The 18115-nt window shown below is 42.3% G+C and overlaps 1 protein-coding gene across 4 annotated transcripts in view; it reads right to left on the reverse strand.

Annotated features, from left to right (window-relative positions):
• The window catches only part of NPAS2 (neuronal PAS domain protein 2), a 66911-nt gene that overhangs the window by 35538 nt on the left and 13258 nt on the right, over nucleotides 1-18115 (reverse strand). For all 4 annotated transcript variants that reach the window (XM_060273440.1, XM_035116145.2, XM_035116141.2 and 1 more), the window contains exons 2-6: nucleotides 9505-9558; nucleotides 5500-5648; nucleotides 5089-5180; nucleotides 506-595; nucleotides 106-226 (exon numbers count right to left, since the gene is read on the reverse strand). In XM_060273440.1, the coding sequence (XP_060129423.1) occupies nucleotides 106-226; nucleotides 506-595; nucleotides 5089-5180; nucleotides 5500-5648; nucleotides 9505-9558 (506 nt within the window). The remainder of the gene's footprint in view (nucleotides 1-105; nucleotides 227-505; nucleotides 596-5088; nucleotides 5181-5499; nucleotides 5649-9504; nucleotides 9559-18115) is intronic.

Consider the following 18115-nt stretch of genomic DNA (forward strand, 5'->3'; position numbering starts at 1 on the left):
TCTGTTGCACTAGCATAAATCGTTGCACTGACCAAACCTATCAGTTGGATACTATTACTGCCCTGTTAATTTTTGTCCCATGAACGCAGTAGAAGTAATACTCACATTTTAAGTACTCTGATGAGACAGTATCCATCAGTAGCATGTGAGATGATAATATTTTATAAATGTCTGAATGTTCTTGCTCTGGGAGGAAATTCAACAGGTTCTGATCCATCACGTCAGACTGTAAGTAACAAAAGTGTCCATTACAGAAATGACCAAAATATGGTATTCCTATTCTTTGCCATCATTTCACAATTAAAAATAAATAAAATGCAAATCTACAAAACCATGCAGTGCATTTTGGCCTGACAATCCCATGGCACTCAGGAGGGCTCCTTTGTTACATCAGGCATGCAGTTCCAGGATTTTATATTAGCTGTACTCACAGCCAGACCCCTTTGTTGCGTGCGAGGAACCCTCATTCAGAGATCCTCAATATGGAATCACAAGAGCTACTCACAGGTAAATGTCCAAGAAGAGGTGTGATACTGTCAGAAACATACACAATGCTTCCATCTGTTGTAACAGCTATTACAAATCCATCTAATGCCTGGTGGAAAGAATAAGAAATAGTATGGGTGGGAGTGTCTTTAGGTGAAAACTGGGGGTTCACACTTTCAGCTGAATGCTTTTACACAGAATACAGTATTTCCTTATTTCAACTTTGTAGCTCCATGGAAGCTCTCGGGAGATCAGACTGGATTTGTTTTGTCTCCTAAGAGCCTGGGTTAAATTGCCCTTCAGCACTTGAAGCTGCTACAAACAGAGTTGGTATGTCTGGTTGCACAGCGACACACTTGACTCTCAAGAAAAGAAAAGAAATATGTTGAAGAAAAGTTATGGGAAAGGGTGCTATTCATACTAAGAACCAATTGAAATTTGATCACTGGTAGCTTTATCATTCTCTCCTCTTTTTTCCTTGCCTCTGTGTTCCCAGATTATTATTATTTTGCATTTTAAAACAGCTTCTGCCACTACCACAACTAAACCCTTAACTTTAAATATATATATAAACAATCAATTCCAGTCAGAATCTGTGGGATGCAGAAAAGTGGCCCAAGAAATTAATTTCATAGACTCATAGAATCATAGAGTTGGAAGAGACCACAAGGGCCATCCAGTCCAACCCCCTGCCAAGCAGGAAACACCATCAAAGCATTCTTGACATATGCCTGTCAAGCCTCTGCTTAAAGACCTCCAAAGAAGGAGACTCCACCACACTCCTTGGTAGCAAATTTCACTGCCGAACATCTCTTACTTTGATGCAGCCTCTGGACACGGGGCGCGAGTGGCACTGTGGGTTAAACCAGAGCCTAGGGCTTGCCGATCAGTAGGTAGGTGGTTCGAATCCCCGTGACGGGGTGAGCTCCCGTTGCTCGGTCCCAGCTCCTGCCAACCTAGCAGTTCGAAAGCACGTCAAAGTGCAAGTAGATAAATAGGTACTGCTCCAGCGGGAAGGTAAACGGTGTTTCCGTGCGCTGCTCTGGCTCGGCAGAAGTGGCTTTGTCATGCTGGCCACGTGACCTGGAAGCTGTACGCCGGCTCCCTCGGCCAATAAAGCGTGATGAGCGCCGCAACCCCAGAGTCGGTCACAACTGGACGTAGTGGTCAGGGGTCCCTTTACCTTTACCTGGACTGTAAGTGACTGCCTGTGTTCTCGAAGCTACGAACATGAGTTTGACCAAACTACGGGAGGCAGTGGAAGACAGGAGTGCCTGGCGTGCTATGGTCCATGGGGTCACGAAGAGTCGGACACGACTAAACGACTAAACAACAACAACAAAAGTGACTGCCTGCATTTGTAGAGCTCCTCAATAGAGCTAAAGAGTGCTTCATTACATCATTTACTCATTCCCTAATTGACTATAACCAAAAAAATCTATGTAACAACTTAGGGCTCCTTCCTCAGCCACCCAGCAGGACAGTCAACACCTTTCTTCTTTTGTATCACTTTTTTCCAAGTTTTTCTTTGCAGCCGTAAATGCTCACTTCTCCCAGAACTGAAGGTGAGATGCCTTTGACAGCTACATTAATTAAGCTCAGGGTCCACATTTGGCTATAACACATTTTTCTACTCTTGAAATATTTAAATCTTGAGAAGAAAGAATCCTCCAGAGATAGCTGTCTTGAGCTCGTTACAGTGGAGATTTGTTTGAGTAAATGGTTTATTTATCTTTAATACATTATACATTTTGCAGATGGGTTCTCATTAGGATTTTTATGGAAGAATCTGGTCAATGTATCCAAACATGTCACTATTTTTACTTCTGTTTGCAAACAGTTCGTGCAACAGAAGGATGGCCCACTTTTCTGCAAAAAACTCTGCTGAAACTGCCTCGTTTGTACAAAAGCAAACTGGGTACAGCTGTGAGGCAAGCTGTGAGCCAAGCAGAAATTCAGAAGGTGAAGCCTTTTTCTTTTCTTTTCTTTTCTTTTCTTTTTGCCAAACAAACATAGTGTTGGAGAAAATTTTCTTAAACACAGAAGAGCAATTCCAGAAAACGTTAGCAACTAATAATATCATCGTAAGAGAAACCAATATGAAATGTATACTACCTGGTTTTAAATTCAAGGCAATTCAGTTCACTGCTATTAGTACACTCATACCCCAGGATGGAACATTCAGTTTTATAATTTCACTAGCATTTCATATGTAGACCACACAAAAAAGACTGGCTCAGGACTGCAGTATCTCAAGAACTGCCTCTCCCCTAATAATAATAATAATAATAATAATAATAATAATAATAATAATTTATTATTTATACCCCACCCATCTGGCTGGGTTTCTCCAGCCACTCTTGGTGGCTTCCAACAGAAAAATAAAACACAATAATCTATTAAACATTAAAAGCCTCCTAAACAGGGCTGCCTTCAGATGTCTTCTAAAAGTCTGGTAGTTGTTTTTTTCTTTGACATCTATTGGGAGGGCGTTCCACAGGGCAGGCGCCACCACCGAGAAGGCCCTCTGCCTAGCTCCCTGCAACTTGGCTTCTCGCAACGAGGGAACCGCCAGAAGGCCCTCGGTGCTGGACCTCAGTGTCCGGGCAGAATGATGGAGGTGGAGACGCTCCTTCAGGTATACTGGACCGAGGCCATTTACGGCTTTAAAGGTCAGCACCAACACTTTGAATTGTGCTCGGAAACTGACCCAGACCCTATGATCGTCAGTTGAGGCCCTTCTTCATGTGCTTCCTCCGCAAGAGGTTTGGAGGGCAGCAACACAAGAATGGGCCTCTTCTACAGTAGCTCCCTGCTTGTGGAATGCCCAGGGAGGCTCATATCTTCGTTACATATCTTTAGGCACCAGGCAAAAACATTCCTCTTCAACCAGGTCTCTGGCTAATTGATCCATCTATGGCCTTTTATACTGGGGGGGGGGATATTGCTTTTATTTGTTATTTTTGTGTTGTTATATTGCAAACTGCCCTGTGATTCTCAGATAAAGGGAAGATAGAAATTAAACAAGCAAGCAAGCAAATAAACAGTATTGTATGGAAGGCACTGGGAGAATGCCTCAACAGGATTTTCCCTGAGGCATCCCAGGCCTGGAAAAGACATTCTCTGAACATCTACTCTGTATTTAACAATAGGCTTTCAGATATTTTGATTTTAAAACACTACTGGGTTGTATCCAGATTGCCAGGCTTAGACTGGACCCGTTGAAAATGTGGGATCTATGTGAATCTGTAACAGAACCCACCACCTCAATTTATTAACGGGATGTCGATTATAAGAAGACTAGTCTAATGTGTTAGGCATTTTGGAACACAAAATCGTTGCGTGCATGCTACATTGAAAATGTTTCTTCTCTTCCTCGTATCCTATATAATAAAGTCCAAGTGTCTCTGCATCCAGTCCCTGTGTCCCTGGGTTTGCGCTACTGCGCATGTGCCCCACGGGCAGCCGTTGGGACTTGGAATGCAGAGATACTTGGAGCGCAAGAGAGCAAGAGAGAGACAGACAAGATGGCGGCGGCGGCCAAATGAAGCACCAGGCAGCGGCAGCCGGATCCGCTCAAGCTTCTCCCTCCCCCCATCCTCCATACTTCCCCCCATCCTCTTCTTCTTCCTCCTCCCACCGACAGACCCCTCGAAATCCTGGCTTTTTCGTAGCGGGAGCTCCATCTTGGTCCGCCTCCTCCTCCTCCACCTCCTCCTCACAACCCTCCCTGGCCCGTGAGAGGAGCGACGGGGCCGCGGCCTTCCCTCCCTCTCTGCGCTCGGCTGCGGGGCACGACGGGAGAGCAAGTTTGTTTACTTGCGTTCCCGGCACGCCCCACGGCCGAGCGCAGAGAGGGAGGGAAGGCCGCGGCCCCGCCGCTCCTCTCACATATGTTCTAGCGCCCATTTATTTAACGGGCTCAATGACACTAGTGAAAATATAAAGTACACTGAATGCCAGTAAGCATGCGGTATAGCTTTCCAAACTTTGAATTTTTCATTTTTGACATTAAATTAGATCGGATGAGGTAGTGAGCTCACTGCTGCTTACCGGGAGGGAAAGGGGCAAGGCGGCAAGGAGGTCAGAGTAGTGTCTACTGCTTCCTTTGGTCACTGACCTCTCTACATCCTTGTACCTCAACCTCTCTTTCTTAGTAAGCAGCAGTGACACTACAACACTTCACCAGGTAAGCTGCTTTTGAATTTTTCCCTACAGTACACTTGCTTTCCAGTTAGTGGGGTTGCCTATTATTATTATCATTATCCATCCTTCACCAGAAGATCCCAGGTTGGTTCAGAGTTGTATGTACACAACATTAAAACAAAATTTTAACTATTAAAAATAATAATTTTGCAACAGCCAGCTTGTGTTTGCTTGCCTAATATGAAAGCCAGGAAGGCAATCAAGCAATGAAACATGGGAACATTTTTGCAATGGGCAAGTAATCACAAGCAATAAGCTGTGGTTTTGATTCCCTCTCCTCTCTTGCTGAGCTCCACAGAACTGCAAGTGAAAATTATCTGGCTTGCAGGCCTGTAGCCACAGTTTACATTGGAGGAACACACACGTTCACAACTTTGCAAAAATTGAGTTTTTCACCTCTAACATCAGCTGGGTGAATTCTTCGTTGCTGAGAAAGGAAGGCTTCCACTCCTGCTGAGTGTTACAAATCTCTGTTTGTGTCGAGAATTCTAAACAAAAGAAAATATTTCTGTTATATATCTACCATAACGTTATCCGGGGGGAGGGGGGCAAACTGGAACTTTCTTAGGCAAAAAAACCAAAACATGACTTCTGTTAATAGTTCTAGATGGTTGTAAGCCTGTGGAAAAGAACTATATACTGTATATAATTGGAGGCCATTGGAGGAACTATATAATTTCAGAAACAGATGTCATTGGTCATCTATCTTGGAAAACTTCAACCATGAAATTTTGACTGTTTCAAGAAGCCTCACCATTACCCAGGACAGTAATTGGATGAATAAGTGGGCATGGCTGTGTTACCTACCTTTGTGTTTCTGAAGAAAGCCAATGACTTTTTCAAGTACTGTAGTTTTGTCCATTTTGCGGGTGTTTCCTGGAAGCATTGAGCTGAGCTCCTTGATAAGGATATTGAACTGGTCACGCCTCTTCTTCTCAGACTTGTTACGTGAAGCCCTACAAACAGGAGAAAACTGTTAATAGACACACACAAACAAGCGTGATTATTTAAAATTATTTCTCATTACGGTGCATCACTAAGAAAAGCAAAGAAAGCTGACATAAAACAAGAGTTCTTGTTTGTGTAATTTTATATTATTATTATTATTATTATTATTATTATTATTATTATTATTATTATTTATACCCCGCCCATCTGGCTGGGTTTCCCCCGCCACTCTGGGCGGCTTCCAACAAATACCAAAATACATTAAAATATCACAGATTAAAAACTTCCCTAAACAGGGCTGCCTTTAGGTGTTTTCTAAATGTCAGGTAGTTGTTTATCTCCTTGACCTCCGATGAAAGGGCGTTCCACAGGGTGGGCACCACTACCGAGAAGGCCCTCTGCCTGGTTCCGTGTTGCTTTGCCCATCTCAACCACATGTACACTGGTCTAGGTTCTCCATCCTCAGCCAGCTCAGCTTGAAGCAAGTTCCGAAAAAGAGGGGTGGCAGGAGGAGACCATTCCTGTTCCAAACTCTGTTCAGCTGTTACATGACATAGCAACCCACTGGCAAAAAGAGTGGCACAAGTCAAACTCTATTTTAAAGACCTGTTTTCCGTCTGCCAGGCTTAGGCTAGATCTACTGTTGATAGCCCCCCTCCTGAACAGAGCTCGGAAAGAATAAATTACACTGGCATAATTTACCCCAGCATAAATTATACTGGCTTCCTATAGCTTGGATTGCTCTACAAATTTGGATGCTACACCACTAGATTTACACTGAATAATATTATTGCCAAAGTTGCTCGACCACCACATTCAGTGGCTAACACAATCAAACCTCATACCACTTTTTAAACTTGGGAGTGTTAGGTGAGGTCTGTACTTCACCCGCCCGCCCCGTTCCCCCAAAACAGTACTTCTGTCTTGTCAGGATTCGACAAGATAGGGTGTGCTGTCCTGCACAAAAAAGTATTTCCAGTAAGAAAAAATGGCAAATGGGTGTTTTTAGTTCATTTGATTACTACAAGAGAAAGGAAAAGGCTCGAGTTCATGTGTTAATAATAAGCATGAATAAAGGAAGCTGAATTCAAGTTCCTGTATCTAGTTGTATCATTTATGCCCAATCTTGCTTGTCAACTCTAAAGGAATGCACTTTTTCACCCCATATTCCACACATTATCTAGCACACGCTTGTTTTCATACAGAATAGTGGGTTTCTGTGTCTTGAAAACACATAGATTAGAAAAAAGACAGTTGATCTAAGCAGAAGAATAGCATGACCTATATTAGTAGAGGAAAGCTGCAGGGAGCAAAGAAACTAAAAAAGAGATGATGCTAAATCAAATAGTGGCCAGACTAGAAATTCTTTCATTAAAGAAAAGCATCATGGTGGAAACTAAACCAGATGCAATCTAAGGCTCTGTATAAGCCAATTAATCTCCTGTTTTCACAAAAAACAAGAAAGTATCCAGGAAGAGAGAGAAAACTACTAGCTAACAGCTGCTGTGAAACTCTAGATGCCAGTCAGATCTGAGTTATTATAGCCTTTCATTTCAACAATCTTTTACACTTCCTCGGGCACCCCAAATGAGATGATAGCAATCAGGATTTTCAGTGGTGGTGTTGTTGTACCAGCATGTAATAACGGATACTTGTGCCAGTTTCAGGCACAATATGAAATATGTAATGTCCCCCTGATACAGAGAGCATTTTCTGTGTCCCTAGCTTTTAATTTCCTCCTCTGGTCTGTCCCTGACCAGAACGTAGTTATTTTACCTAGTATAACATTCCAACGCGTTTTCCTTCAATACAGAAGAGCTCACCAAATTTTCTCCTCAGAAGAAATTAATCACCTCTTAAACAATACTTATTACGTTTGTCTTGGCTGTTGTGTGTTGTTGCTGTAAGCAACTTTCTGAAAACCTTTATGCTAGAGCAGCCCCAGCCTTCTCCTGTCTCCCACCTAGGGCTTAGAACTCAATCCCCATTAAAATATTAGATGCCCTCCAATAAGTTTTGTCTCTACCTGTTGGAAAGACTGGAGGAAATACTAAGGGCACATCCAGTATTTCACTATTTTGCAGGTGGGAGGCAATAATGCTGACTTACATAACAGGAGGGTTGAAAGGCCCACACTTATATAATGCAAATGCAGTGTATTGACACCCCCCCCCAAAAAAAAGTGCTATACAAATGTTAAGTATGACGATGCTGTATGATGTTTGATTTTTTGACTGCTCCTTTTTTTACAGAACAATCCTAAGACATCTTGCACTATTTACTACATTGCCCACTATACACAGGAGGCAATTTCTCACCCTACCGCCCATACAGGAAAGATGTCTCTCCCCAGCAGAGAAGGCCCAATTGTGTCAGACTGCTGCCAGCAACTCCTGGCCAGTTGCCCAGGAACGTACAAAGACAAGGAAATGTTTCGTACCGTTTGCTTTTTATTCAGTAGTTACAGAGAGAAGCTATAAAGCCCAGCCCCTTGGATAATGGTGTTGTCCCAAATAAATCTTTACACACACACCCGATCTCTCCCACTTCCTCATTTGTCAATCGCATTGTCTCTCCTACGGGTGCTGATAAGTGCCCTCTGTCTTTGAGCTCTTTGCTCTCCTACTTTCAAGGCTCTCCAGGTTCTGGGAGATGGTCGGTCTGGAATGCTTTCTAATGACAACATGTCAGCCAGCTGCTCTCGCTCTCCCACGATTTCCCAGCTTTCCCCCTCATCTGCCTCTGAGCTGTGACCTCCCTCAAACCCTTGTTGCAAATCTAAACTGTCTTCCTCTTCCTCCTCCTTGGAAGGGTCAAGCTGGGGAGGCGGCCTCCACCACTCCTCCTCTGCCCACTCCCTGGCTTCTTAGAAATGTAAACACTTCAGCGACTCACAAAGCCACCCGTTTTGCTCTGGTGGCCAATAGGAACAGAAAAAAAGACCCTGGACAAAATAGCATTGAACTGTAAGGGAGACACAGAGATCTAAATAGACACTGTTATTCGCGGCGTGGCATCCCTTTACGTGTATTTAGTTCTGATTCAGATTTGTCATGGCCAATGGCTAGTACTGCAGAACACTCCTAACCCCTTACATCTGTACTCTTGAAAGGGGTTAGGAAGAGGTGGAGGTTCCCCTTCCTTTACCAGGCTCTGCGACCAGGAGTGTGCCCCCCCCCTGCACCTGCCAAGAGTGCCACAGAGCAAAGGCTACTGCTGGTGGTGTTCCATTCTGCCTGGCACAAGCAGTGGGGATTTAAGATACAGTGGTGGATCCACAGCTCTGTTCCTGTCCGCTGTTCACGGCCAGGATTGCTTTCTCGATTCTGCAGTGCCTGACGTAGTCTATTGCAGGGAAGGTAGTTTAATCTGTTTTAAAATAAGCACCTGCATCCCATTTACCCTGTACTGTTTTTCAGGTAATTAAGACACCAATAACCTGCCTTTTAACATTTTCCTTTGTTGGTTCTTGTAGGTGCTTTTAAAGTACTAGAAAGATGTGTTACACGTGAAGCATGAACATTGCCCGCGGGTGTCTGTTTCACTTCAGATTCTAGTCTCTCTTAAGGCAACCAAGTGCAGCATTTGACATGGGAAGGGCTTTCCATGGCCCTGTGTTTTTAAAGAATGGCAAGAAGAATTGCCTGTTTTGAGATTCAGCTGTTTTTCATGTTGCGCCAGGCTTTATTTTCTCCTTAGCTTGGTCAAACGAGAGAGAGAGAGAGAGAGAGAGAGAGAGAGAGAGAGAGAGAGAGAGAGAGAGAGAGTAAAATAGCTTTGTTATGCATTAAAATTAGGCTCTCATGAAGCTGACAATTCTCGGTATTGAAGGAAAAGGAGATGAAGAGGGTAGAGGGTACTCACCTCTTTGCCCTGTCTTTTTCATCCTCATCCATTAGATTCTCTAAGCAGCTTTTCCTGTTGAAAGAATTCAGGGTAGCTTTAGCACATGTTTCCACTAGATTTCCAGAAAGGTTAGGTTTCAAACAGAATCATTGTTGCTTCACTTAATTCATCACGACACCTAAATGTATTTTAAGCCAGTGGCTCTATGATTCATCATTCTTTCTGCTTGTTTTGGCCAACATTTGGACTGCAATCCTCTGCAACTGAACAGGGTGCAGAGGGACTCCACACCGGCATATTGAAGCATTCCCAATCAGCTGGCTTCTTCTCAAGGGCACCAACACAAAAGCTGCTTGCAACACAGCAGGAGTGAGGCCAGGGCACCAGGGAAGAACAAGCTCCTGGTTAACTTAAGGTGAGATGCTGGGGAGACTTGGCTTCCCAAAACTGGCAGTGAAAGACTCAAGTGTGCTTGAAACAAGCTTATCTAATTAAAGAAAAAGTGTTCAAATCTCTCTCAAGTACAACTAATGACTTGTCGACACTTCCGCTTGCCCCGTGCCTAGAAACCACGAACGTGATTGAGCAGTTTTCTGATCTACCTGCACCACCTAGGCAATGCTCTAAGGGGTTTCCCCTTTGGTCCACTCATTTCCCCAGGAAAAGCTGCTCTTTAGTGTTAAATCAGAATAAATGGCAATCTGGGGGGAAACCAGAATTGCCTTTTGCTCCAATTGACCAATAAAAAGCAGAGTGGGGGAAGCAGCGTAAGTGTAGATAAGCCCTAAGACAAGCCAGAAACAGTGTTTAAACCAGCCTGGAATTAAAACTATTATTATTATTATTATTATTATTATTATTATTATTATTATTATTATTATTTTGCCCATCTGGCTGGGTTTCCCCAGCTACTCTGGGCGGCTCCCAATAGCATATTAAAAACACAATAAATACATCCACCAGAACTGCTATTGTTTTGAACTATTAAATGACCACTGCACTCTCCCTGAATATTTTTCAGTAGCAAATCAAGCTACTGCCTATCCCTTATCAGTGATGCAAAATTAAGCCCTGAGTTAAGAAGAAGAAGAAGTTGTCTGCTTAGTTACGCCTTCCTGCCCAATAGTTTTGGGAACTCTCTCTCAAACAAAGTTATAGTGCAAAATCTATGAACAGATACTTCTGCTGCAAACAAGCCCTGTACAAATGGGTTGCTTCAGCCATCTGAGATAACCCTCTGTGCTAAACTTTACATACAGTATAGGAAAAAAAGGGAGAGAACAAATTTAAACAAACATTCATCAGTTAAGACTGCCATCTGCACAACTCAAAAGAACTCTTTGGTGTGTGCCCATTCCCTCCTCCCAGCAATGGTAAACAGGATTAGCCTTCTGAACGCAAAACAGGAAAAAGTAGGTCACTTCGGCAACACTGTTCCATGTGATAAATTGATGATGCGATTGTAATGGTCTGCTTACAGTCATCTCTCTTTCTCAGCTGACTGCAGTTAACTGAAGGACCATACAAAGATATGTCATAGACGGCTTTATAAAGGTTGAATGTGCTCCATACATTCATGAGCTTGTAATACAAGTGGCACCTGGTGTTCTGATTTAAAATAAACAAACAAATAAAAGCAAGCATGTGTTAACTGCTGAGAAAATTTTACGGGCAAAGTTTGGTAAATGGAGGACTTTCCATGTTCAGAATGTGCTGCTCCAGAGAAGCGGACACGGAGCAACGGATTCAAACTACAAGAAAGAAAATTCCACCTAAACATTAGGAAGAACTTCCTGACAGTAAGAGCTGTTCGGCAGTGGAATTTGCTGCCAAGGAGTGTGGTGGAGTCTCCTTCTTTGGAGGTCTTTAAGCAGAGGCTTGACAGCCATCTGTCAGGAATGCTTTGATGGTGTTTCCTGCTTGGCAGGGGGTTGGACTGGATGGCCCTTGTGGTCTCTTCCAACTCTATGATTCTATGTGGGTCCTGCAGGTTCCTGGTTGTCTTCTGACGCTCCACTTGCTGGTAAAACAATGCATATCTTTTCATTCTGCCCTACCTTATGAAAGAGGCAAACCCAAATAAACTGAATTGTGGGCATGGGATCAACTACGCATTAGGATTACAGCATTTTCTGGGCATGACGAAATAACCATGACCAAATTCAAGAGAACAACCCTGCTTAGCATTAGGTGCATACATGGCTATTTTCCAAGGCTGTCTACACATTACCTGCTCAAAACGCAGCTTTTTCTCTATTCAGTTTGAAACTGGCGGGGGGGGGGAGGGGGTTGCATCAAAACACAGTATTTCCTATCAAACTACAGCATAGAAAACAGGATAGGTATGGATTGCGACTAATGTTGTGTGTACACTGCTTCCCAAACCAGTAGTGGAAACACACTGGATGCAGAGCCAAAGAGGAACATCCCCATGCTGGAAGCCACCATTATTTAGTTAAATAAAAATGGGGGACTCAGATACCTGAACTATTCTGCAGCCACAGGCAAGACCATCTGGATTATTAAGATAATTTACACTACTGAGCCCAAGTATAGTAGATTCAAACAATCTCCAATACATTGACAAAGCCTTCGTTTTGCCACCTATTCATGTGCAAGCAGTCACAACATTTTGAGAGCAGTAGAGCCAATTTGGAAATGAACTCACTGTGCTCAATTAAAAAACGAACCTTTCCTCAAATAAGGTAATTTTTAAATGGTTCTGCAAGTTTGCAGCAGGAGCTGGCTGTGGGTGGAGCTAATTGGCTAGCAGCCATGGTTTCACCAAAATAACTCCTCAGAAATCCTCAGAATAGCTTTGCATTAAAAAAAAAGGTTTTCCATTTTCCTTAAAAAAAAGAGAAATCTACAAAAGAATAGATAAAAGTATTTGTGGTGCTTCAAAAAAATACAAAAAAGCAGTAACCCACTTGAAGCATGGGAGAAGGGCAAGGCTGACAGCTATAACAGCGCTAGGTTCACTGATAGGTATGCCTCCCATTTTAATTGTGAAATGGAGCAGAAGGTGGTTACACTGAAGAACCTGCTGTGAGCTCTCCCTCTCTCTCCTTAATATTACATCTGTCTTCACCCTATCTTATCCCGTTTGATTTTCATAATTGGGTGCTGCTGGGTTCTTGGTTTCTAGAACAATTGCCACACTGTAAATCGCCCAAGAGGGGTTTGGCTGAAAGTTTACACCCACCAGTAATGCATTTCATGTGGATCTGCAGTGAAAAGTCTCATGGAAAATGGTGGCTGGCAATTTGGTAGCGAGCAGCAGCAGCAGAATAAAAACGGGAAGTGATTTTTAGAGTTCTCTTAAAAACTGTATGAAAATGCACAGCTAGGTGCTTTTGTTTCGGTTAACTCTGGTGTATAACAATGCAAGAGACATTGCCAGTGGGCTGTGGATTGATATTAACTTCTGTTGCTAGGTTAATAAAATTATAATGTGGCACTTTGTACATACAAAGGGCACCCGTCTTAAAATAACTGCTTGAAGCTGAAAGCAGTTGACATGACATGAATAACTCCCACAACTGCCCTGTAGATTTCTGTACACTTTCTCTGAATCATCAGTAGTGATGATTTGTAGATATAATACAGACTGTTGGAGCTAGTTTGTATAGTTTATTGGAGATAACTGATGCAATGTAAGGTCTCACTATACTGCAAAAAGAAAAGCCAATATGAAGTTTGGATTATGAAAAGGAGAAGAAAAGAGAAAATTTATTTATGTGCCACCCTATAACTGTTATAGTTGTTCTCAGGAAGGCTTAGAGGATGAAAACAGTAAAATGAATAATATAATACAATGTGATACATGCTTAAAATTAAGCTCCAGATCAAAGACTGGGGGAGCATACGAGCAAAAGCAGGTTTCGTAAGGGTTCAGGAAGAGTTGAAATGCCTGGGGAAATAAAAACGTGCTTGCCTGGCACCGAAAGAACATCTGAGCAGTCAGCAGGCAGTTTTCTTCGGAGGGCAATTGATAACTGGATGCCACTACCAAAAAGCACCTTTCACTAATAAGCAACTGCCATATCCCCATCAGGTGAAAACACTGAGAGTAGTAATAATACCTAGAGAAGTATCAGTGACGTGGAACAGTTATTTGGATCAAGGGCAGCCAACATAGTGTCTTCCAGATTTTGTTCAACTCCATTGACCCTACCTAGCATAGTCAATGTGTTATGTACTGAGCTGAATCCTAGAACAATAGGATCCAGAATGCAGCAGTCTGATTGGTCTGCAGGAGCCACCCAATCCAGCTCCAGGTAGAAGTGAATCAGCAACCTGACTGGCCTGAAGGAGTCAATACGCAACCTGATTGGCCTACAGGAGCAGCCAATCAGGCTGCTGGCCAAAGTCAATCCACAACCTGATTGGCCCACAGGTGCAGCCCTGAAGTAGCCAATCACGCAAGGCCCATTGTGTAAATAATGTATATAAGCAGACGTTTTTGGGGAAAGAGCCATTCTTCTCTTCTTCCTCTATTGCTACTACAAGCTGAATAAAGAGCAATGAAATTCACTCTCGACTCAGAGTATATTTCACAGGGATTATGAGATCTGCAGTCAAACAAGACCTGGAGGGCTAATCCTGATTTAGATGACCGCTGATCTACTACCCCAGATTTAGACTGGCCCTCCTCCACCCCAAACCAACATTCACCCTCTCTTTAGGCATCTGCCCTTTGACCCTTCTTGATCTGAGACAAAAGCAAGCTCCACCCAGACCTCTACCAATCTGATCATGACTTCTAGAAGGAACCAGGAGAACTCCCAATATTGACTAGTTTATCCCATCCAATGGCTACATAACACAGAGGGTAGGAAGCAATTGTGGAAAACTAAGCGAGAGTTTATTGTTGATGCAGTTGTAATGAACTGAACTGGTAACACAAACTATGAGTGAGGACAATGGAAGCCTTGACTGCATACAAAATCGCTATATTCCAGAAGGCAAAATCCTAGCCTGCATCTCTCTCACATGATGAAGGTGCCTATGAGTTACTTCAAACTTTCTGCTGTATCACTCCTTCTTCTCTCCTTTCAGGCTGATATAAGTGGTCTCAGTGTCTCTTCTCTGTATATTTCTAATGTCAAACAAGCCAGTTGAGTATAATGATCCCATTTCCTGTTAAATTCATGTTCTACCCTCATAAATTCCTTAAGTCACATGTGAGGACAGGTGGGCAAGTGGGCATGGTTTGCAGAAAACTGTCTTGTGGGCCAAACTAGGTCCTGTACAGGGCTGACTTAGGCTACATTGCTTGACGGCAACTTGCTCTTACAACAATTCACTTGTCCCAGTATGCAAGAAGGAGAAACACATACAGTGGAAATGGTATTCATTATGGACTAAGGCTGAGGTTTTTAAACTGTGGTTGCCAACCTTGGCGCCAAGAAATCTCAACGTGGTCGCAATTGGACCCGCACCAGTAGCAAAACATGCCTAGAGAATTTCAAACACTGTTCATGGCGTCTCTTGTGGATTTGTTTTTAACTGCATTTCAATTGCTTATTTAATTATTTATATTGCATTACAATTTGAATTCTATGAAATGAAAACTGCAATATAATAAAACACAAGCATTAAAGTAAGTATTAAAAACATGTAATTTCTGTAACTTTTGGTAGCAAAGCACTTCACACTTGCATATTGTAAGCATGCCATCAAACTCCTGACACAGCTGGAGATACTGATTATCTCAAGGTAACGCAAGATATGTTGTGACATGCATTTCATTTGATAGATAACTGGGATAGTCATTATGAGTCTATAAACAAACACTGCAGAAAGGAAATGACCTGTCTTTGTAGACTACTGCCAGTAATGTCATGGAATGTGCATATCATTCCATATTTTTTGCTGATAGAATGAGAAATATTTCTCTTCTCCTAGCAAGTGTGTGTACAGGTGATTTAGTAGCTGTTCCTGTTCTCCCATCAGTCATTAAGTAATTTGTCTACTGAGCTCTGTCTACAGAAATATCATCCCTCTGCAACCAAGCATACCAATGGCTTGTTTGGAATTGCAACATAGCGCTGATGGTGTTTATGTGACCAAATGAGAAATGAAATAAAAACCGAGGCGTGTAAGTTTTGTGGTTGTGTGGAAGGCTGAAGAAGGTGAGTCATGTTATCATGTAGCCCCACAAAGGTTGAAGACAAAAGAGTAATCCTGAGGTTGCACATTTAAACATACATACAAACACACAAACAAACACACACACACACACCTCAGTTTATGATGAAACAAATATTTGGCAACTATGTCTCACATTACACCCTTCTTAAACTTGTAAATATTTTTAATCACTGTACTGATTTCAAGTAGGAATGGGAAGGAAATTGTTTCAACGCTTGTAAGAATACAAAAACCAAAATGTAGCTATCTCAAAATTCACACTTCTACAAATGCTGTTTTCCAACCAGAATGAATATAGCACAGGAAAACCAATGCATGTATTAATGAAAATAATATACAAAAGTTCATTATGTTGGGGGGAAATGCATGAAAAAATGTGTATCTTAAGCAGAATTTCAAACAAAAACTTGTACATTACGGAAAAAAGAATATGAAACTGCTGACTAATTTTCATGAGGGCTTTTTTTAAAGTGCAAACTGATGTAGGAACCGAACTCAAGATCTGAAAAATGAGAAGCTCGAGAGAGAAACCGAAATTTGCAGATTCCTCCATCCCTAATTCTAATCTTAATTATTAGACATTAGGATTTTATACAGCACTAACATTTACTAAATGCTGTACACAGATTAAAAGCAAGACAGTTCGTGTCCACAGGCTTAAAGTGTAAAAGACACAAGACAAAAATCATACTCAGGAGTAGACCCATTGAAAGCAACGGACGTAAGTGACTGAAGTCCATTAATTTCAGTTGGTCTGCTCCGAGTGCGATTGAACTGGATATCACCCTAATTCATCGCAAAACTCTTCTGCAAAAGGCAGATAAGAAGGGGGGGCACATGAAATAACAGTGGTACTGGCTCATTCAGGGTGCTAGGTTCAACCTTCTCTACACCTAGAAAAATAACATGAAAGTTTTCAGTAGTCCTGCCCTATATATTCTTTCCCAAAATCCTGAAATGTGTGAAACAAGGCCACCAAGGCAACACCTTACTGTTCCACATAAGTGCCTTTAAAATAAATAAATAAAGCTGTGTACTAAAGTAGGCATAATAAAAGTTGCCACAATGACATATATCATCTTCTAGATGCCATATTCAGCAATGCACTTTTTCATGCAACAGTAAGTTCGCATTGTCCCAAAGTAACTGCGAATGAGAATGTGCAGTGACCTGCTTTAGTGGAACCACATTATCTGCCAGGATCAAATATAGTATATTTATTCCTTTATTTGTCTGTAAACAGCAGCAAAAAATGAATTTGTAAGAGCCATTTCATCAGACCTGCAATGTATCCCTATTCTCTCAAACTTATCTCACTTACTACTAATTATTATTATTATTTATTTGTACCATGCCCTTCCGACTGGGTTGCATACAGCAGCATAAGGAAGCATTTGTTTTCTCAGAGCTGGGCTGGTGTCATCACTGTGCAGGAAAAGGTTATTGTGTCTACCACAAAATTGGCTTTATATATCTATACAAATCTTTGGGTTTTGCTCTGGGTTCACTTGAGCAATATCTAATTAATTTTCGACTTCATAATTGGGCCATATTCCCGATGAACAAAAATTGAGCCCCAACTACTGTTTTGTAGATTAATAAGATTTTGGATGTTCGGATGGTTCTATTCTTATTATAAACCATCTTACAAAATCCAGAAACAGATTAATTAAATTACTAGAAGGGGTGGGGGATTGTTGACACTAATATATTTAGCCTGATATTTGTGGAATCTGCTATTATTTTTTGTTTTATACAGCCAGATGGGCGGGGTATACATAATAAAACATGATGATGATGATGATGATCAAAGGTGTCTCTGAAATCTTTGATGCAATGGCTGTGCAACAACAGGAAAAGAACAGTAACATGACCCATTATCACTACAGTCATACAGTGGAACCTCGAGTTGCAGACGTAATCTGTCCCGGAGGCGTTCGCATCCAGAAGCACTGCATCTGCACATGTGGTGCGATTTAGCACTTCTGTGCATGTGTAAGCGGCAAAACCCAGAAGTAACCGTTCTGGTACTTCCAGGTTGCCGCAGGACGCAACTTGAAAAGACGTAAACTGAAGCGGGCGCAACATGAGGTATGACTGTACCTCGGAAGTCGAACGGAATCAGAGGCGTGGCTTCCAATTGGCTGCAGGAAGCTCCTGCACCCAATCGGAACCAGCGGAACCCGCTTCGGACGTTCGGGTTCCAAAGAATGTCCACAAACCGGAACACTCACTTCCAGGTTTGCAATGTCCAGGAGCCAAAACATTCAACTTGCAAGGCATTCGGGATCCAAAGTGCGACTGTACTCTATAAGCCATGAAGATGCCAGAAAAACCCTATCTACCCACAGTATAATCCAGGCATCCCCAAACTTCGGCCCTCCAGATGTTTTGGACTACAATTCCCATCATCCCTGACCACTGGTCTTCTTAGCTAGGGATCATGGGAGTTGTAGGCCAAAACATCTGGAGA

This window comes from Zootoca vivipara, chromosome 4, assembly GCF_963506605.1.
Source record: "Zootoca vivipara chromosome 4, rZooViv1.1, whole genome shotgun sequence".
NCBI lineage: Eukaryota > Metazoa > Chordata > Lepidosauria > Squamata > Lacertidae > Zootoca > Zootoca vivipara.